At 42.5% G+C, this 26,664-nt stretch overlaps 2 protein-coding genes and 1 long non-coding RNA gene across 5 annotated transcripts; 2 read left to right on the forward strand and 1 right to left on the reverse strand.

The window, feature by feature from the left end:
- Positions 1 to 14,306: 14,306 nt before the first annotated feature.
- On the forward strand, positions 14,307 to 15,279 carry LOC125506398 (putative non-specific lipid-transfer protein 14). The gene is made up of 2 exons (XM_048671217.2): positions 14,307 to 14,783; positions 14,895 to 15,279. The coding sequence occupies exons 1-2, from the start codon at positions 14,377 to 14,379 to the stop codon at positions 14,902 to 14,904; spliced, it is 417 nt and encodes a 138-aa protein (XP_048527174.1). The 5' UTR covers positions 14,307 to 14,376; the 3' UTR covers positions 14,905 to 15,279.
- A 475-nt stretch (positions 15,280 to 15,754) lies between these two features.
- Positions 15,755 to 19,200, forward strand: LOC125511430 (uncharacterized). Of its 3 annotated transcripts, none has more exons than XR_015603023.1 (3): positions 15,755 to 16,994; positions 17,081 to 18,565; positions 18,944 to 19,200. It is a non-coding gene; the product is annotated as an uncharacterized LOC125511430 (long non-coding RNA). The 3 variants fall into 3 exon arrangements; XR_007284994.2 differs by having other exon boundaries at positions 15,759 to 17,153; positions 18,269 to 18,565; XR_007284995.2 differs by having other exon boundaries at positions 15,770 to 17,153; positions 18,493 to 18,565.
- Positions 19,201 to 20,849: 1,649 nt separating this feature from the next.
- Positions 20,850 to 26,228, reverse strand: LOC125511431 (uncharacterized). The gene is made up of 5 exons (XM_048676802.2): positions 25,878 to 26,228; positions 23,371 to 25,151; positions 22,550 to 22,690; positions 22,294 to 22,462; positions 20,850 to 22,191 (listed from the first exon to the last, which is right to left on the reverse strand). The coding sequence occupies exons 1-5, from the start codon at positions 26,137 to 26,139 to the stop codon at positions 21,179 to 21,181; spliced, it is 3,366 nt and encodes a 1,121-aa protein (XP_048532759.1). The 5' UTR covers positions 26,140 to 26,228; the 3' UTR covers positions 20,850 to 21,178.
- Between the last annotated feature and the right edge of the window lie 436 nt (positions 26,229 to 26,664).

Genomic DNA, 26,664 nt, shown 5'->3' on the forward strand with positions numbered 1-26,664 from the left:
TAGGGTAAACGCTTTGGTTGCATCCTGTAGTTCGAGAACTGATGGTTTTCTTTAATGAAAATCGGAGGGGTGAAAAGCCCTATATTTCTTCAAAAAAAGCTTATTTAGCAGATCCACAATTGACTCTTAGAACAAGAAAAAAATTGAGACATGCCTCTTAAGAAATCACAGTATACCCACAAGGAAAATATCCTTGCAGTATTTCTTTTTCGGGATTGTATCTGATCTAATCATCATAAATAATTCAAATGAATCATTGAATACTTCATCTAAAATCTTATTGCGCAAATGTGCTTTGATGATCTTCATTGCTGAAAATATTCGCTCAAGTGATGAAGTTGCTACGGAAAGAAATAGTGTCAACTCGACTAGGCGATATACCAATTGGAAAGGTGTATGCTTTGTTGTTTGAAACAACACAAACAAAACAATGCAAATCCGTGTGAATTACCTCAAGATCACTGCCATTTGCTCCTTTCTTGAGCAAAAAAAATCTTAATTTCAAGCTCATTCTTGATGACTTTGGTTACCTCCATTGTGCAACATGCAGCAAGGTCCTTCTGAATTTATGGTTTCCTTTCCTCTTATCAAATGCCTCATTCATGTCTTTCCTCTTGTATTTATACCAGTCCAAGAACTCACTAAGATTGCATGTGCCGATGAAATTGGAGGATTCATATTATCCATAAAAAGCTTCCCGTCGAGCTATGACATACCTTACACAATCAATGACACACTCAAGTAATTTTTATGTTTTATCTCAGCCTCTTTATTGTAAGCATAGAATTTGGTAGACACATTTGCCCTTTGATTGTTAAAATCATCCCATGAGCCCCTAGAAATGTTGTGACTAGCTTGACCACCATCATGTTTCTCAAAATATGCAAAAGTTGTTTTCAAAAGTTTGTAACCATCTATTGTAAATACAACATTTCCAAATATAGCGGCATGCGATGTTGTCTTGAAAATGAATTGGTAGAATCAAAATGCAACCTCCTTTTTCACACTAACATTCCAACCAATCAAGCTTATTTAATCAATGCGATTGAGAATATCTCTAAATTTTTCCACCCAACGTGACTTCAAATTTATGTTCAGTAGCTTTGTTTCTCCCATTCAACAAAAAATTCTTCTCACTTCAAGGCAAATTTCAGCGACATTATCTTCTATTTGTATTCGATCTGCTGGATCACCTAAAGCCTGACTTGGATGAAAAATCAAGTATATAATGCCTTATTGTTGATTTGTGGTCTCATCAATTAGTGGATTAGTACTCTCATTTGAAATGGGATCGGAGTAGTGCTCTTATTTTTTTAGAGTAGGGGTTGTATGTTCGCCATTGGGGTTGGTCAAGGAGGTGATTGAACTTCTTTGCAAACCAACTATGCAAAGTCGTTCTCTTCATTTCAACAAACAAGAATATATATATATATATATATATATATATATATATATATATATAACTTCGTGGATCAATTACAACAAGAACTAAAGTAGATACCGGAACTAATTTTTGAGAATTAAATTGTAGGAGGACTAGGGACACGTATGGCCCTCATCTATCCAGCCTTATTGTAGGATCGAAAGTATGTCTAGAGGGGGTGATTAGACTACTTGACCAAATAAAAATCTAGCCTTTTGCCAATTTTAATTCTTGGCAGATTTTAGCAACCTAGCACAAGTCAAGCAAACAACCTACACATGCAATTATAAGAGTATAGCAGTGGAATGTAAAACAATTGCATATAAAGGTAAAGGGAGGAGTTTGGAGGGAGCAAACGCAATGTAGACACGAAGATTTTTGGCGTGGTTCCAATAGGTGGTGCTATCGTACATCCACGTTGATGGAGACTTCAACCCACAAAGGGTAACGGTTGCGCACGTCCACGGAGGGCTCTACCCACGAAGAGTCCACGAAGAAGCAACCTTGTCTATCCCACCATGGCCATCTCCCACGAAGGACTTGCCTCACTAGGGTAGATCTTCACGAAGTAGGCGATCTCCTTGCCCGTACAAACTCCTTGGTTCAACTCCACAATCTTGACGGAGTCTCCCAAGTGACACCTAACCAATCTAGGAGACATCACTCTCCAAGAGATAACAAATGGTGTGTTGATGATGAACTCCTTGCTCTTGTGCTTCAAATGATAGTCTCCACAACACTCAACTCTCTCTCATAGGATAGGATTTGATGGAAAGATGATTTGAGTGGAAAGCAACTTGGGGAAGGCTAGAGATCAAGATTTATGTGGTTGGAATGAAGTATCTTGACCTCAACACAAGTGTAGGTGGTTCTCTCTCAAAAAATATATGTTGGAAGTGTAGGCATGTTCTGATGGCTCTCTCCTCGAATGAAGAGTGGGTGGAGGGGTATATATAGCCTCCACACAAAATCTAACCGTTACACACAAATCACCAAACTCGGTGGGACCGAATCATACAACTCGGTGAGACCGATCTAGTTCATAACGTGACCGTTAGGGTTTTCGGTGGGACCGACATGTCAACTCAGTGGGACCAATATCATTAGGGTTAGGGCATAACGTAATCTCGGTGAGACTGATTACACAAACTCGGTGAGACCGATTTTGGTAATAGACTAACCAGAGAGTTGGTCAGGCAATCTCGGTGGGACCGATTCGCTCTCTCAGTAGAACCGAAACGTTACGAAAGGGAAACAGAGAGTTTGCATTGCAATCTTGGTGGGACTGATCGCCCATCTCGGTTGGACTGAAACGTTACGAAGGAAAACAGAGAGATTACAATCCCATCTCGGTGAGACCGAGATCCCTATCGGTGGGACCGAAAAGACTAGGGTTTGTGGCAGTGGCTATGTCAAGTGAACTCGGTGGCGCCGGATAGATCAAATCAGTGGGGTCGAGTTTGACTTTTGGTTTGGGATATATTTGGATATGAGAAAGTGGTTGAGGGTTGTGGAGCATATCACTAAGCACTTTGAGCAAGAACCTCATTAAGCAACACCTCATCCCTTCTTAATAGTATTGGCTTTTCCTATGGACTCAATGTGATCTTGGATCACTAAAAATGAAATGTAGAGTCTTGTGCTTTGATCTTGAGCCAATTCTTTTGTCGTTAGCATTTTGAGGGGTCCACTTTCTAATCCATGCCATGCCAATCATTGAGTTTTTTCTGAAATATTTATCTTCAAGTAGCATTAGCTCAATGAGCTATATGTTGTTAGGAATTACCAAAACTACCCGGGGAAAGTTGCAATTTTAATCTCCCCCTTTTTGGTAATTGATGACAACATATAGATCAAAGCTTCGACAGATGATTATAAGATTTAAAAACATCGTCGCTTTGAGAAGTATGTGATAAGCAAGAGCTCCCCCTAAATTTGTGCATTATTTAAAATTTGCTTTTGAATGCAAATGCACAATCGATTAGGATCATGGGTTACTCTTCCATGTCACATACATCTTGGTGGAGTGCTCAAAATGATAGAAATTAAAAGCATGCACTCATCACCAAGCAAGTGAATGATCATATGTGGAATATAAAGGATAGCATCATTCAACCAAACATTAATGTAGCATATGATCAACCACATGATCATATAAGTATCTCACAAGGACATACGGTATCTCACACAAGCACACAACAAAAGTAGTTCAACCAAAATAGCAAGAGAGATAAAAAGCAAGACACTCTCTCTCGAAGCCTATGATCTATACATTTTTCTCCCCCTTTGGCAACAAGTTACCAAAAAGTTTGAAAATGCATAGTGATATACGTCTCTCAGGCTTGGTCTTCGGGGGGGATAGAACTCCAAGGACGAAGGCTTCCGATGAAGTAGTTGGAGCTGTTGGAGTGGGTGCTGGAGGTGGCACTGGAGTTGTAGCTGCTGGTGCTGACACTGAAGCTCTAGCATCTGAGACTGGCACTGCAGCAGACCTTGGACCTCGTGGCACATGCTTGAAAGTATCAGTGGTTGCTTTCCTCTCCTCTCCTCTGCTTCCTCCTGAAGCTGCTGAACTGCAGTCTGAATCTCAGTCACTTTCAGATCAAGATCATAGAATTTTGTTTCCACAATCCTCTCCAGGCTCTTCTGATTCTAAGTCAGGGTGGCCAAGACCTTCTCAATCCTTAGTGTAGCTTGAATCAGATATCCAAGTTGATCTTGCTTGCTCTTCAGGAATACTTGAGATGCCTCTTCAGCAGTTGGCATCCTTGCAGCTTTCTCTGCCCTTGCCTTCTCTCTCTTCTCATGTGCTTGCACAGATGATGGATCTTCCTCAGTCATCACAACGGTATTGTCTTCAAAATCAGGATATATGGGTAGATGCTCCATGTCTAGCAAATAAGTTCATGTGCCCATCTTAGAGTTGATGAGCTCCTAAATGTGTGGAGCATACCCACAACTTCTCTTCTGGTCAGCAGCAGTCCTCTTGATTGTTTCTACCATTAAGCTCATAACCTTGAACTTCTGAGGGACATCAAACAGTTGGAGCAGATTGATAGAATGCCCTCTGATCATCTTGTGATCTCCTGACTTGGGTAGCAGAGTGTGCCTCAAGATCCAGTTGATCGTAGGCAGACCAGACAACAAGAAATGCACAGATCCAAGATTGTGAGTTTCCAAAGCCTTGTCGGGGATCTTCTTGTACATGTTTTCCATGGAGTTGTGGTCTTTCTTATTCTTGGCATATACATCCAAGTCATCTTCATGCTTTGCAGGGGCATTGATCAGCTTAGCCCATTCATCAACTGTGGACTGGTAGCTGGTACCCTCAGACATCCAAACTATCCTTCCATCTGGATAGAAGTGGGTAGTGGAGTAGAACTGCATGATCAACTCATCATTCCACTTGGTGAGCTTTTGTCCAACAAATTCATCAACTTCACATGCCTTAAAGCTGTCATACACTCCAAGGAAGTGATCTTCATTTTCCCGGATGAACTCCCAGTCCACCCATTTCATGTCACACACTATGAGCTTCTTGTCAAGCAGAATGGTTTCATAGATATCTTGTTGTTCCTTTGTATGGAATCTGTAATCCACAGCAGTTCTCCTCTTGACATCATATGGGTCAGACTGTCTCCATAACCTCAATCCTGCATCTTTCCTGATGTGCATGTCCTCAACGACTGGATGAGCATCATTATGGTCAGGAATTTTGGGCTTCAACTTCCGCAAAACATGGGATTCATCATTCTCTTCTTCAGCTTCAGGCACTGGGGTCTTGTTCTTTTCCTCAGTAGGTATACTCCTGGTGTTTCTCTTGGGCTTTGGGGGTCTCTGAGCTTGAGCTTTGGGAGCAGACTTGGGCTTAGATGTTGCAGCCCCTGATTTAATTGCATCTCCCATGAGCTTCTGAGCCTTAGGAGCTGGTGCAGCATCCTCTTACTCTTCTTCTTCTTCTGAATCTCTCATAATGGAGGATCTACCAAGTACTCTGGCAGTGGTCTTATTGACCCTTTCTTTCCTTCTCCAACTGCCTCTTCAGTTGGCTTGGAAGTTTCAGCATTGAGGCTCTGGTCTTTGACATGGGAATCCTTTTTGCTGGAGCCTTTCTTGTGCATCCCTGGCTTTGTTGTACCAGCTGAGCCATACTCTTTCTTCATCACCTTTTTCTTGGAGCTGACTTTTTCCTCAACAGCCACATAATCCCCATCCTCAGAATCTGAGGTCTTCTTCTTCCTTGTTCTGGTGGCTGCCTTGGGCAAGTTACTTGGTGTGCTCCTGCTGCCCTCATCAGAAGTGCTAGAGGGACTAGTGCCCTCACTCAAATGAACCTGCTCCTCAGACTTGTTCTGGCTATCACTTTGATCAGACATCTTGCAGGAAAACTGTCAGCAGACCCTGTGAATAGATTGTAGATGGGGTAGAGTAGATGAGCATCACAAAGTGCAGACTTTTTGCAAAACAGATGACTTAAAAACTTAGTTTTAGTTCTTCAAAGAAAGCATTTCGGATCTATCGATTTGTTATCTCGGTGATACCGAAGCAGCTTTTGGAATCTAAACTAGTGAACTCGGTCAGATCGAGTCACAGTTCGGTGGCACCGAGACTGCTAGGGCTTCACAAAGAATCGAACTCGGTCACACTGATTTGCAATTTTCGGTCAGACCGAAAACGCATGTGCAATGGCCTAAGCCAAATCAGTGAGACCGATTTCTACAACTCGGTCGGTCCGAGATGAGTTCGGCGGAGACCTAACCCTAAATTTTCAAATCAAATCTAATCTACGGGTTGCTTTCGCTGGACAGGATGATTTCATACATGGCAAGAATCATGGCAAAGCAATGTGCTACGAATCGGAGTTAAGGAATAGCACAAAGATCAAGTTCATACCCTATTCCGGCGGTGAACTTGCTACGGCGGCAACGGCGGGGCAGATTGCCGTTGACGGCGGCGGAGACCAGCGGCGGGCGGTCGCTGGAGGCGAGAGGACGATCCGGAGACCCGAGGAAGCAGAGCAGGTCACGCGCGGGTGAAAGGTTTCGGAAAATTTTCCAAAATTTAACCCGTCAGTATATATAACCTGACCCTGTCGGTGTGACCGAGTGGAACAACTCGGTGGCACCGAGATGCAAAATTGTGAGCAGTTACTGCAACTCGGTGTGGCCGAAAAGTTCTAATCGGTTGCACCGAGATTGAAAACTTAGATCAACTTAGTGATCTCGGTGTGACCGAAATGGATGACTCGGTCATACCAAAATGCACAAAGAGGTTTTGGAAGTTTAAGTCTTTGACGAATCAGGGACTCCGAGTGCTCCTCACATAGAGTGGTTCGAATCTGACTTGATCAAACTTTGTGATGTAGCATAAATAGAGTTTGAGACAAGGAAAGCACAGATAGCTAGAGGGAGTTCTTAGGCATTCTTATCCATCCATTTGGCAAAAGAGAAAAGGCCAAACAATCAAAGCAACAAATGGATGTTCTTAAATGAGTAAAATATGCAACCAACATGCTCACACAATAGGATGATAAATGAAATATGTGACAAAGCATGCACAAGAACTCTAGCATCTATCAAGCAATTTGGCGATGACTAGGTCATCTATATATGAGTATATTGACTTAGAGTCAAATGAGAACATTTGATCGTAGGTCATACTCATCGTTTAAGCACAAGTGGGGTTGCCACTTTTACATAAAGCATTGTTGTGTTCACACCATTAGAGTTGCTTTAGCTCAATTGATTAGAGTAAAGCTCCCCCTAGATGTGATATCCCCCCTAAGAGGGATGAACTAACCTTGGATTTTGTCAATGATGACTTCATGTAGGTGTTGAAGATGTAGATGCTCAATGTTGATGTAGATCCTTTGGAGCAATCCTTTGGAGTGAGTTGCACTTTCAATACCTACACGGGTTAGTCCCACAAGGAACAAACAAGGATATCCATAGACATAGAGTGATATTCACATGAGATGATGTCCATGAATGCATTAGGTTACCTTGTCCCTTGTCTTACCAACAAGAGGGTTTGTGACTCCTTGAACTAGTGCAAGATATGAAAGTTGTTTTCATTTGTCCTCGCCAAAATGATATGAGTGAAGTGTGTTGGCGGAGTCACCCTCAAGAACTATCTAGTTCTTCTTCTTCGGGATCCACACCATCTTGATGGGAATCCTTGGAGTTGTAGTCGTACTTGATGAAGTAGAACTTGATGTAGTCTTGGGAACCCACTTGACCAAGGCTTTGGGAGCTTCTTCAAATGCATCAATCTCCTCTTGAAGCTTGTCCTTGCCTTTTAGCTTGTGGTCTTGTGGTGGAAGATCATCTTGAGATTGTGTTCCTTGGAAAAAAGTAGGATCATACTTCTCTTGTTGAGGAACAAACTTTGTCTTGGGGTATTGATCTTCTTCCCACTCAACTCCATTGGCATTGAACTTTCGTTCAAAACCAACACCTTGATTCTTCCGGTGTCTTCCTTGCTTGCGTACAATTTCCTCAAATTGCTTACTTCCGGCAAGGCTCTTGTAAACACCTTTCTCTATAATTCCCTTTGGGCCTTTAGCCATGAAGCATCTTTCACTTCCTTCATTTGGTGACTCAAATATGTCGTAGGAGTTGGTTGACACAAGTGCTAGACCGGCAACACCTTCATATTGAGTATATTCGGAGTCGGAGTGATAACTTCTCTCGGAGTGATCGTCGGAGTCGGAGCCGGATACCCATTCACCAACGTGAGCTTGATGTCTTTGTTTTGTGTAGCCCCTTGATGATTTGTCCTTCCTTTCCGAATCCTTGCTTCTCCGTGATGTTCTTCGTTCATAACGGTCATCTCTACTCCTTTTCTCTCTTGGTGGTGATTCTTCTCTCCTACTCCTTCTTTTGGGAGAACCTTCTCTTCTTTTTTAGGGAGCCGTACATTCATTGGAGTAGTGTCCGAGTCCTCCACAATTTTAGCAATTACGTTCACGACTTGAAGATCTTTTGTCATTGTAGGACCTTGACTTAGAACTTCTTTCCTTGCCTCTACTCTTGTAGAACTTGTTGAATTTCTTCACCATTAGTCTTAATTTTTCATTGAAATCCAGTTTCTCACTTGATGATGTGGAAGCATCACATGAGGCTTTGTAAGCACCACTTGACTGTTGTGAAGCTCTTCCTTATCCTTGAGTGACATCTCATGAGCAACAATCCTTCCAATGACTTCCGTTGGCTTGAGATCTTTGTAATTGGGCATCATTTGGATCAATGTGCACATGGTATCATCTTTTCCATCCAAGGCTCTTAGGATCTTCTTGATGATGAATCTATCGGTCATCTCTTCACTTCCTAAGCCGGCAATCTCATTTGTGATGAGAGCAAGCCTAGAGTACATTTCAGCGACACCTTCACCATCCTTCATTTTGAACTTGTCAAGTTGACTTTGAAGCACATCTAATTTGGATTCCTTGACGGAGTCGGTACCTTCGTGCATATCAATCGAAGTATCCCAAATTTCCTTTGCATTCTCAAGACGACTGATTTTGTTGAATTTTTCGGGGCACAATCCGTTGAAGAGAATATCACAAGCTTGAGCATTGTATTGCAGCATCTTCAGCTCTTCCGTGCTAGCCTCACGGTTCGGTTCCCTCCCATCAAAGAATTCACCTTGCAAGCCAATACACACAATAGCCCAAACGGCGGGGTTATGTCCAAGAATATGCATTTTCATCTTATGCTTTCAACTAGCAAAATTAGTACCATCAAAATAAGGACCTCTACGGTGGTAATGTCCCTCACTAGACGTCATACTCTCCTAGGTTGTGAAACCAAGGCTATAATCACCAAAGCTATGGAAATCAAGGCAAATGGAGACCAAAGCTCTGATACCACTTGTAGGATCGAAAGTATGTCTAGAGGGGGGGTGATTAGACTACTTGACCAAATAAAAATCTAGCCTTTTTCCAATTTTAATTCTTGACAGATTTTAGCAACTTAGCACAAGTCAAGCAAACAACCTACACATGCAATTTTAAGAGTATAGCAGCGGAATGTAAAAGAATTGCATATGAAGGTAAAGGGAGGAGTTTGGAGGGAGCAAACCCAATGTAGACACGAAGATTTTTGGCATGGTTCCGATAGGTGTTGCTATCGTACATCCACATTGATGGAGACTTCAACCCACGAAGGGTAACGGTTGCGTGAGTCCATGGAGGGCTCCACCCACGAAGGGTCCACGAAGACGCAACCTTGTCTATCCCACCATGGCCAACGCCCACGAAGGACTTGCCTTAGTAGGGTAGATCTTCACGAAGTAGGCGATCTCCTTGTCCTTACAAACTCCTTCGTTCAACTCCACAATCTTGACGGAGTCTCCCAAGTGATACCTAACCAATCTAGGAGACACCACTCTCCAAGAGGTAACAAATGGTGTGTTGATGATGAACTCCTTGCTCTTGTGCTTCAAATGATAGTCTCCCCAACACTCAACTCTCTCTCATAGGATAGGATTTGGTGGAAAGATGATTTGAGTGGAAAGCAACTTGGGGAAGGCTAGAGATCAAGATTTATGTGGTTGGAATGAAGTATCTTGGCCTCAACACAAGTGTAGGTGGTTCTCTCTCAGAAAATGTATGTTGGAAGTGTAGGCATGTTCTGATGGCTCTCTCCTCAAATGAAGAGTGGGTGGAGAGGTATATATAGCCTCCACACAAAATCTAACCGTTACACACAAATCACCAAACTCGGTGGGACCGAATCATACAACTCGGTCAGACCGATTTAGTTCATAATGTGACCGTTAGGGTTTTCGGTGGGACCGACATGTCAACTCGGTGGGACCGATATAATTAGGGTTAGGACATAACGTAATCTCGGTGAGACTGATTACACAAACTCGGTGAGACCGATTTTGGTAATAGACTAACCAGAGAGTTGGTCAGGCAATCTCGGTGGGACCGATTCGCTCTCTCGGTAGAACCAAAACGTTAGGAAAGGGAAACAGAGAGTTTTCATTGCAATCTCGGTGGGACCGATCTTTCATCTCGGTTGGACTGAAACGTTATGATGAAAAACAGAGATTACAATCCCATCTCGGTGAGACCGAGATCCCTATCGGTGGGACCGAAAAGACTAGGCTTTGTGGCAGTGGCTATGTCAAGTGAACTCGGTGGCGCCGGATAGATTAAATCGGTGGGGGCGAGTTTGACTTTTGGTTTGAGATATATTTGGATATGAGATAGTGGTTGAGGGTTGTGGAGTATATCACTAAGCACTTTGAACAAGAACCTCATTAAGCAACACCTCATCCCCTCTTAATAGTATTGGATTTTCCTATGGACTCAATGTGATCTTGGATCACTAAAAATGAAATGTAGAGTCTTGTGCTTTGAGCTTGAGCCAATTCTTTTGTCTTTGGCATTTTGAGGGATCCACTTTTCAATCCATACCATGCCAATCATTGAGATTTTTCTGAAATATTTATCTTCAAGTAGCATTAGCTCAATGAGCTATATATTATTAGGAATTACCAAAACCACTCAGGGAAAATTGTACTTTCACTCATACACAAGGTGGAGGGAGATCGGGTAATCAATGCCAACTATTGGCATTGAGAGCACACAGTCGGTATGCTCAATTAGGGTATCCAAGTTGGAGATTAATTCTCTAAATGGGATTTCCTTGAATTCGTCTATAACTTTGGAGCTGAAACCGAAATGAATTGGTGGCGAGATGAAGCACAAGCGGGAGAGGAAGACATCACACCATGGATGTGTGTGTTTGTTCGTGCTCCTGTTCGTGTAGGAGGAAGATGATTGTTGCATGTCTTCATGTGTCTAGGCTTAGGCTAGAAGGAATATTGGACTTCGGAGGAGAGGATAAACCCAAAGCAGAAAGAAATAAGAAGGTTTAAAAGAGAAGGAAAAGAGACATGGGCATGGCTGTTCGGTGGAGCATGTGGGGGCGGAGAGAGAAAAGTCATGCTAGCTAACATATTTACGTCAATCGAGTTCTTGGAAATGATTTTTTATTTAAATAACTATCGCAAAATAATTATGGTCACATATAATTACCAAACCTTCTCTGATAAATCCAAGACTTTTGAATAAATCCAAATACTTATATTGTGATGTGGGAAAATAGTTTTTGCTCAAACTTAGTTATGGAAATTCATTTTTTTTTCATTTTAGCTTTTATAAATTCCCTAAAAACAAGTCTTGGGGTTTTATAATTCCCATAATTATTTTTCTTCAACCTCAAATATGCAAGGATCATATATAACTAGAGAAGTCATTTTATCTCCACTCTCTATTTTAAATAAGACCCAAATCCAAATGCATCAAAATTTTAATAAATTATATATCCATGATTATGAGAAAGACGTTTTATTATCACTATTGAAAATATTTTTGAAATATTGTAAATAATAATAACATTTTTTGAATTTAAATAAAAAATAATCTAAGATTTATATTTGCTGGATAATTATGTTGATCCAACTCTCATTACACGGTTTGGAGAATTACAAATCCTTCTAAAATTCATAGAATTTGATTCAATAATATTTAATGAATTAATTATTTATTTAACATTTCAAAATTTATAACTATTTATGCTCTTATAGGAAGTTTTTCATCAATCAGAAGCAAAATATCAATATGTGGAAGCACTACTCTCTACACCAATCTTCAGTCCCCCAACTGCACCCATGTCCCGACACCTGATTTTACTGAATTCTCGTGCAGCCATGTCATCATTTTTACTTGCTAGAACAACACGGTGGGGTATAGCGCAATAACATGAGTTGTACCAAGCCACTAACATGTCACGAGAGCTATTTCTTATCTCGCCATAGGCGAGGGCGAGCGGGCCCGCCCTTTTAGTGCAGTTTTCACGTTTACTGTAGTCGCTCGCTGTAGGTTTAGGTCTGATTTTCTTTGGTTTTCTCTCTTTTTTTTCTTCGGTTCCTTTTGTTTTTTCACCGATTTTCTCTCAGTTTTGTTTATCTCTTCGCTATAACTTCTGTTTTCATTTGTTTTTCACTCTTCTTTTCTCGGTTTTCACTAATTTTTCATTCTGTTTATTTTCTTCTTCATTTTCCTTTGTTTCTTTTATTTGATTTTCATTGATTTCCTTTGGTTTTCTTTGCTTCTCCTTCTTTTCACCGTTTTAGTCCCGGTTTCTTTCATTTTTATGTACGTGTTTTTCTTTACGGTTTTCATATGTTTTTAGAACCTTTGCTGATAGTTTCTTGTTCATAGGCTTTTTAACATTTTTTATCATTTTCCTTTGTAAACTTTGTTTCTTTGTCAGTTTTCATCTTTTTTTTATTTTTATTTTCCGAATACAACAACATTTTATATACACATTACTTTTTCTAAGTACATACTTTTTATGTATAAATTTTTCCATAAAATTTTTCCATATACATTATATTTTTGTATAGATCAGAAATTTTTTATGTACACATTTAGTATTATTCTAATACATTATTAACATTCAAAAGTATATTTTTCATTTTTCATGTAAATGCATTATTAGCATTTTACATATAAAGTGATTTCTGTAAATGCACTATTAGCATTTTCATTTTTCTATGTAAAGTGATTTCTGTAATATATATATATATATATATATATATATAGATTTTTTTTTGAAATATAAGCAAAAGGAAAAGGACAATGAAAATGTGAAAAAAGAGAGGAAGAACTACCTTCCTGTGCCCGCCCATTTATGGCGATACCTGATGCGAGCGAGCACCACAGCTCACGTCAGCCGATAACATGCGCTAAAAGGCGCTGATGCTACATGTTATTGGCTTACGCAAGCGAGTGCTACAGCTCGCGTTAGGGGATAACATGAGCTAAAAGGCACTCAGGTCACATGTGTTGAGTTCTGGCAAAATATATTTTCCGAGGCCTTATATGCGTGTTAGCTTTTAACTATCTTCGCTCTATGTTTTTTAAATATATGTGCCATTCAAATAAAATGTTCACGTGTTTCAGAAAATGTTCATCACATATTTAAACATTTATACAATGCAAAACAAAATGTTTGTGTACATTTTAAGAAAAAACATACCATTCCAAAAATGTTCAACATTTACTAAAAAAAATCTTCAAACATGTATTTGAAAAAAAATGTTGAGTTACGGGCTGTTTCCACGGACATGGCGTTACAGACAGATGTGTCCCCCCCCCTCCCCCCTCTCCCCCCAGGGTGGGGATCCCTTCCGTCGAAGTAGGTGCCACCTTTCTCTGTAGCCTTTTATTCGTAAAAAAGTGCCAGTAAGCGTAGCATTGTTTTTGAAAAAAAATTGTTTATTATACATTTGTTAAATATATTATGTATGTACACTGAAAAAGTACAGTGTGTATTGAAAAAAGGTGACATGTATTTGAAAAAAAAACAAATTACAACTTAAAGTATATACTCTTAATTGCGAATCAACCTGAGATTGGATGGTTAGAGGGACAGTGGTATCCCCAGCCAACCGAGGCTCAAGTCCTGGTGCTCGCATTATTCCTGAATTTATTTCAGAATTTTCGGCGATGCGCTTTTAGTGGGAGGAGACGTTCCCGTCGACGCTCGTCGTCGACGGTGACTTCGTAAATTTCAAGATGACATGCCGGCTCAGTCTCTCGGAGGTGCTCATAGGAGTAGGGTGTGCGTGTGTGCGTTCATATGGGTGAGTGTATACGGGTATGTGTGAGCGCTTGCGTCTGCCCTGATGTTAAAAAAAAGTATGCTCTTAATTACATGCATGTCTATATGTTTGGAAGACGTTTCTAATTGGTGTCCCCTGAAGTGGTTAGCTCATCCTGCCCTCGTGGACATGTACGTAACCACGATGACGTACGCATGCAACCCACACGAAACAAGCACCGCAAGAACCTCCACCTCCATCTACTCTTCAGTCAGCCACGCCACAGTCCCCCAAGGCGACACTGATCGATCGATCCAGCGACTAGGGCCATGGCGGCCGCGGGGTGGTTTCTAGCCGCCGGAGCCATCGTCATGGCCACCCTGCTGTCAGGCTGCGCCCTGACGGCCCCCGCGGCCGGCATGCCCACGCCCACGCCGCCGTCGTCCTCCTCGCTGGATTGCGTCACGGTGACGTCGCTGCTGACGGGCTGCGCGGCTTTCGTCACGCGCGGCACGAGCGCGGCGCCCCTGCCGGCCCCGGGCACGCCGTGCTGCGAGGGGGTGGACGGCCTGTACGCCGTCGCGGCGGACTCGCCGGACAACTGGCGGTCGGTGTGCCGCTGCATGGCGGGGCTCGTCAGGCGGTACTGGTCCAACGCGTCCGCCATCGCGCTGCTGCCGGGGCTCTGCGGCGTCTCGCCGGTGTCCACCGCTCACGCGGTCACCTACTGCACAAGGTAGACGGAAAATGCTAGCTTGAGTTCGTTCGTTTTTGGTCACCACTCACTCAGAAGCAGATGACAATCGTTCTTTTCTTTGAGGCTAATGGTAAGCTAATTCCCTTGCAGCATCCCCTGACGGTTCTCAGCCTCGGCAAGGCGACCGACAATTTTAAGAGCATGCAGCTTGTTTCAGTTTGAAGTTATCAATTTTGTTCTTTGCTAGTAGTAGAGTAATAGTGATTTTGCTTTGCTACCGGCCTGTTCAATTGGGTGTTGCTCTTGTTGTTAGGAATAATAATCTTCGGTTGTAATGAGTTAAGAATCTATGTGATATAAGTAGAGTCCAGTAGTAGCAGGAGCTGGCTTGCACTCCGATGGCCAAGTGTGATACTAGTTAGTTCGTGTGGATGTGGGTAAGTGGGTTGTGCAGTTCTCGCCGTCGCGTGGGGATGGCCGGCAAGTTGAGGGTTTACCGGGTGCGGAGGAGCGTCAGTGCGGCAGCGGGGCTAGCCTAGTGCACAAATGCGGCTCGTCTCTCGGTGAGAGGCAGCGCCTTTGCAGCGGATGCGATCTAGGCGTGTCTCCTTGCTCCTCTTCTACCTGGCCACTCTTTTGGAATGGAATATTAGGCAAATTCATGATTAATTCTGGTAAATAATGCATGATTATAACAGAAATTAGCATGTAAAAATCTTGCTTTAACCATACATTTCTAAACCTGCAAAGGAAAAAAAGAAAATTTGTAGTCGCCTATCCGCCCTCCCCCCTCCCCTCTAGTTGACCTCCTTGGTCATTTCAGTCGCCTCTCAAAGGAGGGCGAATGTCACGCCTACAACTCACACCAATGAAGCCGTAGTGGACTAAGTAAAGGGGATAAGGCCCAAGAGTCCTTTGTGGCCGACGAACAGTGTGTTTGAGTGTGTTATTATATCACCTGAAATGACACTACAACAAAAACCCACCTATAACAACGCATATCTAGCAACGAAAGTCGAGATGCGTTGAGTTAAACAAACCTCCCACCTCCCCACCAAGGATAACCTCCCTGTATCCACCTCGGTCCAAATATCACGCAACCAACACACAGCAAGCAGGAAAAAAAAAGAACCCAATCTCTTATCTCCCCACCACCTCTCTCCCCGATTCACATCTCCCACCCGAGCTCCACCACAACGCCGCTGCCGCCGCCGCCTCTGATTCGAGGAAACTCCGGTGCTCCCCTTCACCACGCCTCACCAGCTCGTCCCCCCTCTTGTTCTCCTCTGGCCCCGCCCCCAACCCCCACCGCCACGACGTCCTCCACGCCTCTGCACGGCGCGACGGTTCATTGTTGTAGCTCATGTGCTCGGCCCAGCAATCCCACTTCCACACGCGATCGGCTACCGGCTAGGCTCGATGGCGCTGTTCCACCTTGGCTACCTCGACTCCGATGTGACGGTTCAGTAAGGCACCCCTCCCCTCTGCTCTTGCCCTGCCGCTGCTTTGTGGCATGGCATCTTGCCATGGATAATTCTTTGCCGGCCATTACGACAATGATTAATGCTGCCTTATCACTTGCCTGATCCGCCTTTGTGGGCGCTGGCTTGCACCGACAGCCACACCACTCCATGGTTTGTATTCCTCACTATTCTCATATGTGCACAGAAATACTGCTACCTAGGGGTAATTCAGTCATCTGGGTGTACGCATACAAGTGATTCACCACATGGCTGTATGTGTTGATTCAGGAAAATGTGTGCGTTCTCTTTTTCTAAATAGTTCTATCTTGTGATACATTAGATTTTAATTTTTCATGTAGCTATGTGTGTGTATAATTAATTAATATATCCATGAAGATGATTAGACTGTCAATTGAATAAGTTGATAGTATCTCTGGATATCCTAGCTGTTAGTTTCTGACTATTTATAAAAACCATTCCTTCTAGTATCATTTAATAGGTGACCACTATTATGTACAACATCATGATTTTTTTCGAGAAAGAAAACAAATATCTTCTTATCGGTGTTATGAAACCTTACTGATTTCCTTGTAATAATCTATGAATAAGCCCCACATGCATCTCTACGTCCTATTATTTCTCTTTATCTTTATTTCATAATCCTTAATTTCATCTCTCCTTGCTAGTTCTGAAATTGACTTCGCATCAGCCAACATTTGTCTGTTTATTCTTTCTCTTAACACGTAAATCCTCAGGTTCAGAATGATGATACTAGCTAGTGCTTATGGTATGACTTATGATCCACTGATTTAGATATGTAAAACTTAAATGTTCTTGCAAGTACTTATGAAGCGAATCCATCATTCTTTGCAGTGCCAAAATTTCTTACATATTCATCTTTGGAAGAAAGATCAAGGCATATAGTGGGCTACTTCTGCAAAAGGAGGTACGACAGCATGATTCCAGCTGGGTAGTAAACGTGTAGGTGATTTACATGACATTATCTGCAATGTAATTTAAAAACCGAGGTTGAAAAAGTTTGTGTATTCATAATTCAGATTTGTCTTATTCCCAAGCATCTATATAAATTAAAATCATGTGAAAACATACTTGTTATCATTTAATAGAACCACCTGATTTAGCTTTGTGGGAATTATGTTCTCTCAACCTAAAAAGCACGGACACGGGGACGGAAAGACGGGGATACGCATACAAGGACACGGGATACATTATTTTTCAAAAACAGTCGTTCGCGGATACGGTGAGTATATATAAAATAAATAAGAAATATACAGAGTCAAAACAGAAAAAAACAATGAAACACTGCTGGGTCTGGATCCCACAGAGGATAGTTCGTATCTACGAACACCAGGGACCAGGCTGTCCTTTGATCTCACCCACGGACGGGTGGCCCCGGGGGTGGCGCTCCCGGATGCCATGCTCCCTAGAAACAAGTAGAAATCATTCAAGCGAGCACAACATGGGGAAGCAATTAGCAGCCTCTCAATTGAAGGAAATCATGTCACAAAGATGAAGAGGTTGAGGAGAGGCTGCTGGCCTTGGGGTTACCTGCTCGAGTGTGGTTGCCTCCGCGAGGAGAAGCTGCTGGGGGCGGTGGTCGAGTCCAGGTGGCGGCGGCGCGTTCGCTGCTGGTTAGCAGCAGGTCCTTCGTTATGTGGCGTGCGTGCGTACGAGAGTTTGTATTGTGCCGAGGCTATTATTGGGCCTCCCGAGTCCCTCAACGTATCCCAGCCGTATCGATGCTTTTTTCTTTTTTTTTTTAATTCAGGAATCATGGGATGCTGCGGGATACGTGTATCCCAGCTTATCCAGGCGTGTCGCCGTATCCCGCTGTACTAGGACATCAAATCGGCAGATTTTGCCGTATCCATGCTTTGTAGCTCTCAACTTCAAGTACTTCTGGAAATTTGAAAATCTCTACATTTATATGTATTGTTTTGAGAACTGCAGATCTTTCTTTGCAATCAAGGATGCTATATTTGTCGATGTACATAGTTTTTGGCATGTACCTCACTGTATCTTCATTATATTCTTTGTAAGGTGTTTAACTCGTTTAACATAAGGACGCTCTTTTCAAAAGGCCCTCTTTTCTCCGTCTATATAGCATAGTGCTATGGCTGGGACTGTAAAAAGTGATCAAATTATGATATTTCATAGCTCTTTAGAGGTGATGATATATGTTGGATGACGAAACAAGGATATTGTTCTGGTGCTTGCTTCGACTTGGGTGTTCAGAGAAGTGAAACTTTAACTAATCTGTTCAGGGAAGCAACATATTGCATTTAAAGTGAAGCTTCCTCTATGATATGGAGATGCAATCATCCATCTAAAGACAAGGTATGCTCATTTCTCTATTGTGTGAATTCAACATGGCTGAGCAACAATTTATTTGCTCATACTTTTTTCAATATTAATGCTTATTGCAGTTCCTGCTTAGCTTGGGAAATCCAAAGAAGAATGTTGCCCTTGCTACACTCCAGAGTACTGACCTATAATATAAAACAAAAAACTATGGGTGTTGACTTGGTACTCCCTCCGGGAGTAACTGTTTCTTGGTTGACATAACCACTAAAACAAAATTATTAGTCATATAGTAAGATTAACTATCACATGTCCTCCAACCTTTATATGTTGCTCTTTTGTTTAAATTTTACTTCCCTGTTAATTGATTTTCTTTGATGGTACCTTGTTATTCTCATTTCTTTGTTGTTGTAGATTGCCAAGATAAATCGATGATGCATGGCTCAGAAGTTGATTACAAGATCGAGAAGGTGGCTACTACTAGATAGTTTCAGATTATGTTTTGGAATGTAATTTTTAGGGTCAATGTTTCAAACACTATGTGTTTAGATGGCTGAGTCGTTCAGTGCAAGGTTGAGAATCAGACTATTACTAGATAGTTTCACATATTGTAATCTGTGTATCATGTTCTTTGTAAAGCAATCAAGTTGATTTAATATATGTGACCTTTCTCATTGTTATGTTTGTGTCTCCTATGCATTATCAACATTAATGCAATAAGTTCTGGATGCTAATATACAAAATACCATTAATTGTCCAAGCAATACGATAATTCTTCTAGGCATTACAATGGTCATTTTCTAGGCTAGCCACCAACGCATATGAAGTGTTGTTGTGCTCTAGCTCTATATGTTGCTATCTTACAACACTTATTTATGCCGTTTACCAACGCATGTATATATGTTGGTGTAGACCTTTGCAACGCCACCAACAGCAACGCATTTTAATCCGTCGGTGTAGACCTTAGCAACGCTTATATGGACATACGACAACACATTGATGCGTTGCCAAAAGGGGGTTCTTGTTGTAGTGCGACAAAATAGGCATGTGGTGCATGAGGAACTAAAAGACCCCCTTCTTTCTCTTATACCTCACCTCTCGATGTCTTTGTTCTCATCCCCAATTTCCCTACCAACTCCCGATATGAGTGATGCCGATCCCTTCTCTGGGTCAGGTTGTCATAGGGCAGTGGCCGCCGGAGCTAGGCAATGGGAAAGTAGGAAAATAGAGAGGAGACTGGCAGAATGGTGGGATGTGGTCGTACGAGGGTCGGGGTGAACAACGACAACGAAGCCGCGTGCAGGGACCACCACGCAGCCAGTGGCGGAGGGACATTTTCTAATCCGAGGACCTTAAAAAAAGTGTTCCTTTATAATTTTTACAAGGCTAGGGAGTGTGGCCCCTGCTGGCCTACACAACAACAGGAGAGGCCCCACGAACCAACCTCTGGTTGGATGGTTAAAGGGACTGTGGTATCCCCAGCCCATCAGGGTTCAAGTTCTGATGCTTGCATGTATTTCTGGATTTATTTCAAGATTTTCGGCGAGGCGCATTCAGTGGGAGAAGACATTCCTGTCGACGACTAGGTGCCTACGGTGACTTCGTAAATTTCAAGGTAATATGCCGTCTCAGTCTTTCAGAGGTGCTCATAAGGATAGGGTGTGTGTGCGTTCATAGGGGTGAGTGTATGCGCGTGTATAAACGCTTGCGTATGTACTATGTTAAAAAAAACAGGAGAGGCCCCGAGAGCACACCGTATCCGTCGACCTGAAGGGCTCAAGGCTTTAGAGCTCACACGGCGAGTATCATGCGATCTCACCTAGACATGTTGACATGACATAGCACTAAATCAGAAAAGAGAGGATAGCATTGGAATGCCACTTTTAATCATATAAAATAATAAACAAGATCATCTTAAATAAATACAAATACATGTAGTTATGCATGATTCTCCTCAATGACTAGCCTGAACACCAGCGCAGCTAATGGCTGGCCGTCCAAGCTGCAGCTCTATCAACTTCAGTCACAGAGAGGTCTGGCTAGGTAGCGAGGAAGGGGGGAGAAACAGGTGTTGATAGACCAAAAACAGTAATTAACCAAGATACGTACTTGTATGCGGATTGCATCATTGGTGATGATACCACTGAAAGAGTTGTGAAATCACAAAAGCAGGTGTCAAGTCATGAGCAACCCCACAGCGTCTCAAAGAACCAACAGTATTCCCGCTATAAAACTCAACAAGCAAACTGCAGGATTAAACACACAAAATGGGGCCAAGAAGATCTTCACAGCGACATCTGGAGAACGAGAACCGGAAACATAATCAAAAGGAACAGTATGTACTCATAGCACATATACATGTATTACATGTTACAATAATATATATAGGTCTTAAGTAATGTGCATGACGGACCTTTCAAAGCATACAACGAGATAGGACGCACGCACAGCGCATATTTACAGAAAGCTCAGTATGAGCCATGAGTTGAGATTATTTTCTACTCATAATAAAGCTTCAGTTTTAGCCATCACGTACTACGACGGTTGATACTGCAATTTATGTCACAATCTCCGGCTCGCATACTGCTAAGTTAAAACATATATATACAACACACACAAGGTTTGCGAATCAAGGCGGCCAGATGCCTTTCACTTCAAATGGTTTCCTGGGAGGAAGAAGTCCTCCTTCAGCACATGCTCCCATTCCGGGGGTGAGTTGCTTAGCTGCTCGTCATGCATTTGCGCACTTGCAGGTTCCGCTGGTGCTGAGACAATAGGAGACTCTTCAAGCAATGCACTGACGTACTGGCTGGCAGTTTTGCTATCCACTTCATCAGATTGGGCCCTGGACCCAGCATCGTCAGGCAAATCAGTCTTCTGGACTAGCTCATCATGCGCCCCTCGACCGAAATGTTTTGTTTCAAAGTGACCCGCCCAATCATCAGAATGGAAAGCCTCTTGTCCATCGTTCACAGCGCTGCTATTGTTACCTTCACGCCTTTTCAGGACTTGCAGCCTGGCCATAACCACGTCTTCAAGCTGACCGAATTCATTCTTGCTTGCTGTTTGGAGCTGATGAGCATTGCCCTCGTTTGATGAACTTACATCATCACTACAGAACATCAAATCTTTGAGCTTAGCCATAAAAGCGCCATGGATTTTGCTTTCACTAGATTCTAACTGCTCTATGTTGGTGTCCTCATCCAATGGGCCTGTATTGTTGTTACAGCTTGTGAAATCGTTAAGTGCAGCAATGGTAGCACCATCAGCTTCACCACCTTCACTGCTGCTTGCTTCTGAACGCTCTTTGATGATGTCCTCCACTAAAGAAGTTATCCTATCGTCAACAGCATTATCAAAAACAGTGTCATCAACAACATCTGTCCTGTTATAATTACTTGTTCCCTTCTGCAGCTCAGCATTGACCTGACGGGAGCAATTTATACTCTCATCACGGAGCTTCAGAACTTTCAGTCGAGCAAAGACATCAGCATCAACCTTATCACCTCCCTGAGGTAGCAAGGCTGCATTGCCGATATTGCGCTCTTTCACATGGTTTTGTTGTTTGCTAGAACCAGCAATCCCTTCAAAACATACAGAGTTCTTGTGTTTGGGCAGGTTAGAGGCTTTGGCTTCTCCTAATGAATCGGCAGGTGCTGCAGCTACAAGATTATTCAACACACAGGAGTAAGTGAATGTTACGAATTGTCCAGATAAATTAAGGCACACTTACTTGCTACACACGTACAAACAGAAGCACTAACCTGTTTGCTGATTGCAATGTTTTGTCGCAAGTTTCATGCGGGCAAGTTGCAGTTCATACTTGAGTTTACACATGGAAGCTTCAGCTTCAATCCATAGATTCTTATATATCAGCATTTGTGCATCTTTAGTATCACCAATGACATTCTCTTCTGGAAGTTTAGTAAGATCCTGCACGCAAGAAGATGGCAATAGTATAAGTTACATGATTGAGAGGATAGCAGATACCTAAAACATTCCTAAGTAATGAAGCACTACCTCCAAAATAAAAGCTCTAAAATCTGCACCAATGTTCTCCCAGTCAAGTCCATCAAACTTCTCAGGCTGATGATTCTTTCCATGGCACCTTGTATTTGTTTGGCAGCAGTTTCCATTGACATCATCATTTTTTAATGCAGCCTTGCACATGAAAGTAAACAAACCAAAATGAGTCAACCAATAATTTCACGGCCATTTTCATATTTGTATAGAAACACAACTGAATTTAATATTATGTTACTTAATGACAAATTTCGAGTGGATCCAAAAGTGGACCCTTGCCAAATGATTATTAAAAGATGGGTCAAATAAATGAAAATTCCTGGCCAGGGCATTAGCTTTGTACAGCTAGCAAACAGATCATGATGTTAATTAACTAGTCGGCCCGAACAATGTAAGGCCAGACAATGGATGTTGTAAAGCAATATCAGCAGCTGTTAACACTGCTCAAAGAAAGCAAGAATGATATAACGTTTCAGCAAATAGTGGACATGATCTCAGTTATCATGAACCAAAAACCATATCACTACCAAAAATAGAAGCTTAGTCATTCTTAGTACGGAAATACCAGGGGTAGCAAAAACATGCAACTAGTCAAAGTGAACAATAAGCATTCATATCAGCCATACCGCTTATATACAAGTGAGAAAACTTGAATACTTACCAGGTTGTAATGTACATCTTTTAATTCTTGAATCACAAGTTCAATGAATGTAGTACAAGTCATATAAAGTAACTTTATAGTAGTAGTATTCATGAAAGCATAACTTAATCAAGTTGGTGATACCTGACAATGGTGATTTTGTATCATACATCCATACCTTGCTTATCTTGGAACTCAAAGAACTGAGATTGTGTATTGTAGATTGAACAAGTGCATGTTCAGATTCCTCCAACTCATAACCACCATCGCAAGTAGATAGAAGCACTACTGAGATATTATAAATTGACTTGATTAAGTCTTCTTGAGTCTTGGATCTGCGGGTAACTTTATCTGAAGATATCTTCACCAACTCCTCAACACCAGCACTGCAATGGGATAAATGCTCCAGACCTTTCTTCACAGGCATCTCCGAGTACAGACCTTCCAATGTTGCCACAGCTTTATGGACACAAGTATTTCCTTGTAGACTTTCTTTTGTTAAACTCCTAACCTTTGCAATTGGAGCTGCATCAACATTGCTTGAAACTTTCTTACCAGAATCTTCATTCATGCCCACAACATGACTGGCGAAGTCTCTGCCTAACACTATGGGTTCAAATGTTCTTTTGCCAAGAAAAACACCTCCCTGTTGACCTGGTGTTACTCCATTTTCGGAATTGTCTCCTGTCTTACAGATCACGTGGTTTTCTCTTCTGGTGCCTTGATCTACAGATACATAACTAGGGTGGCTAGACCTAGCCATACCATCGAAATCCCCAACAATGGATGGTTGTGCATCACTATGACCTTCAGATTTTTTACACCCTGAAGGCAGACTGAATGAAGAAAGACAATTTACGTAGTAAGGTAGACACGAATCACTCTCGGGATTTGATGTGTCATGACACTTGGGAAATAACACAGAATTACTTGTACCAAACTCAGAAAGCTTCTTGCTTTGGTGCAAATCATGGAGGTCACCTGAGCCATTAGCAGAAAAAGGAGCTTCATCATTTTTCACACCAAATGATGACTGGAGTACAGTTGGTGTCCCTTTCCAACAAGGAGAATCAACAACAGGATTATTTACTTCAAGTGGCTCGATGAAAAGGTCACGAGGCTGAGAAAATGCATGTTCTGAAGGAGAGATATTGGAACATGATGCTTGTAAGCTCTTGAAACCAGACTTCACTTCTGATGAAGGCTGCACAGGTCTCCCAGATTCAGAAGTGTCACCTGAAAGATAGTTCTCTCCAACTCCATGTCTGTTAAGTGGATAGGTTCCTGGCTGCACAGGCCTCCCAGTTTCTGAACTCTCACCCAAAGGATAGTTCTCTCCAACTCCACGTCTACTAAGTGGATAGCTTCCCATTATTCTCGTACCATTGTCAGAGTTACTCCAGTCACCATAATGTTTATAAGCAGTCTGATGTCCAAAGAGGTCTTTCTGTTCATTCTGCATGGAGTCAAAATAATCAAGATTTAATCTGCAAGGGTTTATATATGGTGAGGAAAATGCACTTTCCAATATATGGCCATCTGTTGTGGGTGACAATGATTTTGTTGTAGCGCATACTTCAGGTGAGGCAGAAACAGGTGGCATGGACAGGTTGTAATCCAATGGATATGTTGAGGATGATGGAAGATGTGCCGTGTAGTTATCATAAGCAGAATACGGGGAATGCTGATTCACGGGCTGAGGTGTGGAACAGGGTTTTTTATCTAAGCAAGCAAACATGTTAGGAGAACCAGAAGGCTGATGGATAACTGATGACCCAAAATCACTTGGGAGGGCCTTTGACGTTCTTTGGTAAATTCCAGGATACTTCTCTTCCATCCACTCGGAGCTGCATGTTGTGAAGGGATGTGGCTGCTGCACGGTGGTACCAAAATGATTCCCAGTGTATAAGCCATTGTGTGTATTCTCAGAAACCAGAAACCCATCAGAATTAGCAAAACCTGCATAATTTGGTTGCTGGCGTTAGGTAACAACATAAGGTTAATCCATGCTATACACCTAGACATTACTGCAATGTGTTGTCCTCCACGAAATTGCCCATGACACTAAAATTACAAGGCAAAACTAATAACATGAACAGTGAGAAGCATCTAGATAATATCATGGCTCATGACTAGCTGACCCATACACGTAAGTGCGCAATTAATTGTTGTCTCTCAAATTTCAGAAGTACTACTTCCGTTTCAGTTTACAAGTCCTACGCGTATATCTAGGTTGCCAATTTTATCACCCTAATATAAACTATATAACACAAAAATTATACCTTTTGAAAGTAGAAACTCCAAAGTTTATGTTGGTATATTTTTTGTAATATATGACTTGTATTAGATTGGTCAAATTGACGACCTAGGGGTACGCGCACGCCCTGTAAACTGAGAGAGAGGTAGTAACTCAATCTACTACTCCCTCCGATCCAAATTAAATGATGCAGCCTCTATACAACGTCCATTTTACATTGTATAGAGGCTGCGTCAATTAATTTGGACCGGAGGGAGTAATATATTTCGCAAAATTACAAATTACTCAACATGTCTGAGATCCCAAGATGCAGGGTATGTGTGTAACCAACTATCGCCGCCATGGAAACAGCAATCAAAATTAACAAACCGCGAAGCACGATTCCACGGGCCAGCCCGGTAACGGGAGAAGAGAGGGCGTCGGCTCACCTCGGTACCCGGCCGCTGCGCCGGCCTCCAGATCCATGTAGCTCGCGGGAGGCTCGACCCAGGAGTCGTACAGCGACGGCGCGGTGCGGAGGTCGGGGTAGGGGCTAGGGTTAGCGGGGGCGTTGGGGACCGGATCGGGGGTCGCGGCCCCGCGGGTACGGCCGACGGTGAAGGGCGCCGCGGACGGGGAGAGGTAGGAGAGGGTCGCGTGCGGCTGCGGGGGCGGCGGCGGGGAGGGCCGGCGATCGCCGGAGTACGCCATCGTGTCGTGTCGACGCCGGGTTGTGGACGGATGCGGCTGCTGCTCGGTGCGAAAGCAGAGTGCGCGTCTCGCGTCGGCAAGGTGTGGAGTGTGGGTTTGGTGGATCGGGTCGGACTTTTTTTTTCGGTGAGGGGTTCGGGCCCTCGGGAGGGGAGCTGGGCCTGACGGCCCGTGAAGTTGGTGTGCCCCGACCTGCCGAACGCTCGCAAACAACCAAGGGAAAACTACCCCTCAAAAAAAAAGGGAAAACTTTGTTTTTGCCACTCTAGTTTTTGCCCACTTTGCTTTTACCACTCTAGAATTTCACATCTTACTTTTGCCATTCTTAGCTTTTGACAATACATCACAAATGCCATTCCATGGCAAAAATGAAAATTTTTCATTTCACTTTTGCCACTCTTAGCTTTTGCAATGTATCACAATTACCACTCTCAAAATTTTGCTTTTGCCACGGAATGGCAAAAGTGATATTTTGTCAAAAGCTAAGAGTGGCAAAAATGAAATATCAAACTCTAGAGTGTCATA

This window comes from Triticum urartu, chromosome 5A (genome assembly GCF_056163025.1).
Source record: "Triticum urartu cultivar PI428250 chromosome 5A, HENAU_Tu73, whole genome shotgun sequence".
NCBI lineage: Eukaryota > Viridiplantae > Streptophyta > Magnoliopsida > Poales > Poaceae > Triticum > Triticum urartu.

Coding starts and splice junctions, on each gene's coding strand:
- LOC125511431 (XM_048676802.2), bottom strand. CDS start 26,139: ATGGCGTACTCCGGCGATCGCCGGCCCTCCCCGCCGCCGCCCCCGCAG. Junction 22,691..23,370: donor TGAGTTCCAAGATAAGCAAG/GTATGGATGTAT, acceptor TTCATGTGCAAG/GCTGCATTAAAAAATGATGA. Junction 22,192..22,293: donor ACATTGCAATCAGCAAACAG/GTTAGTGCTTCT, acceptor ATAATCTTGTAG/CTGCAGCACCTGCCGATTCA.
- LOC125506398 (XM_048671217.2), top strand. CDS start 14,377: ATGGCGGCCGCGGGGTGGTTTCTAGCCGCCGGAGCCATCGTCATGGCC.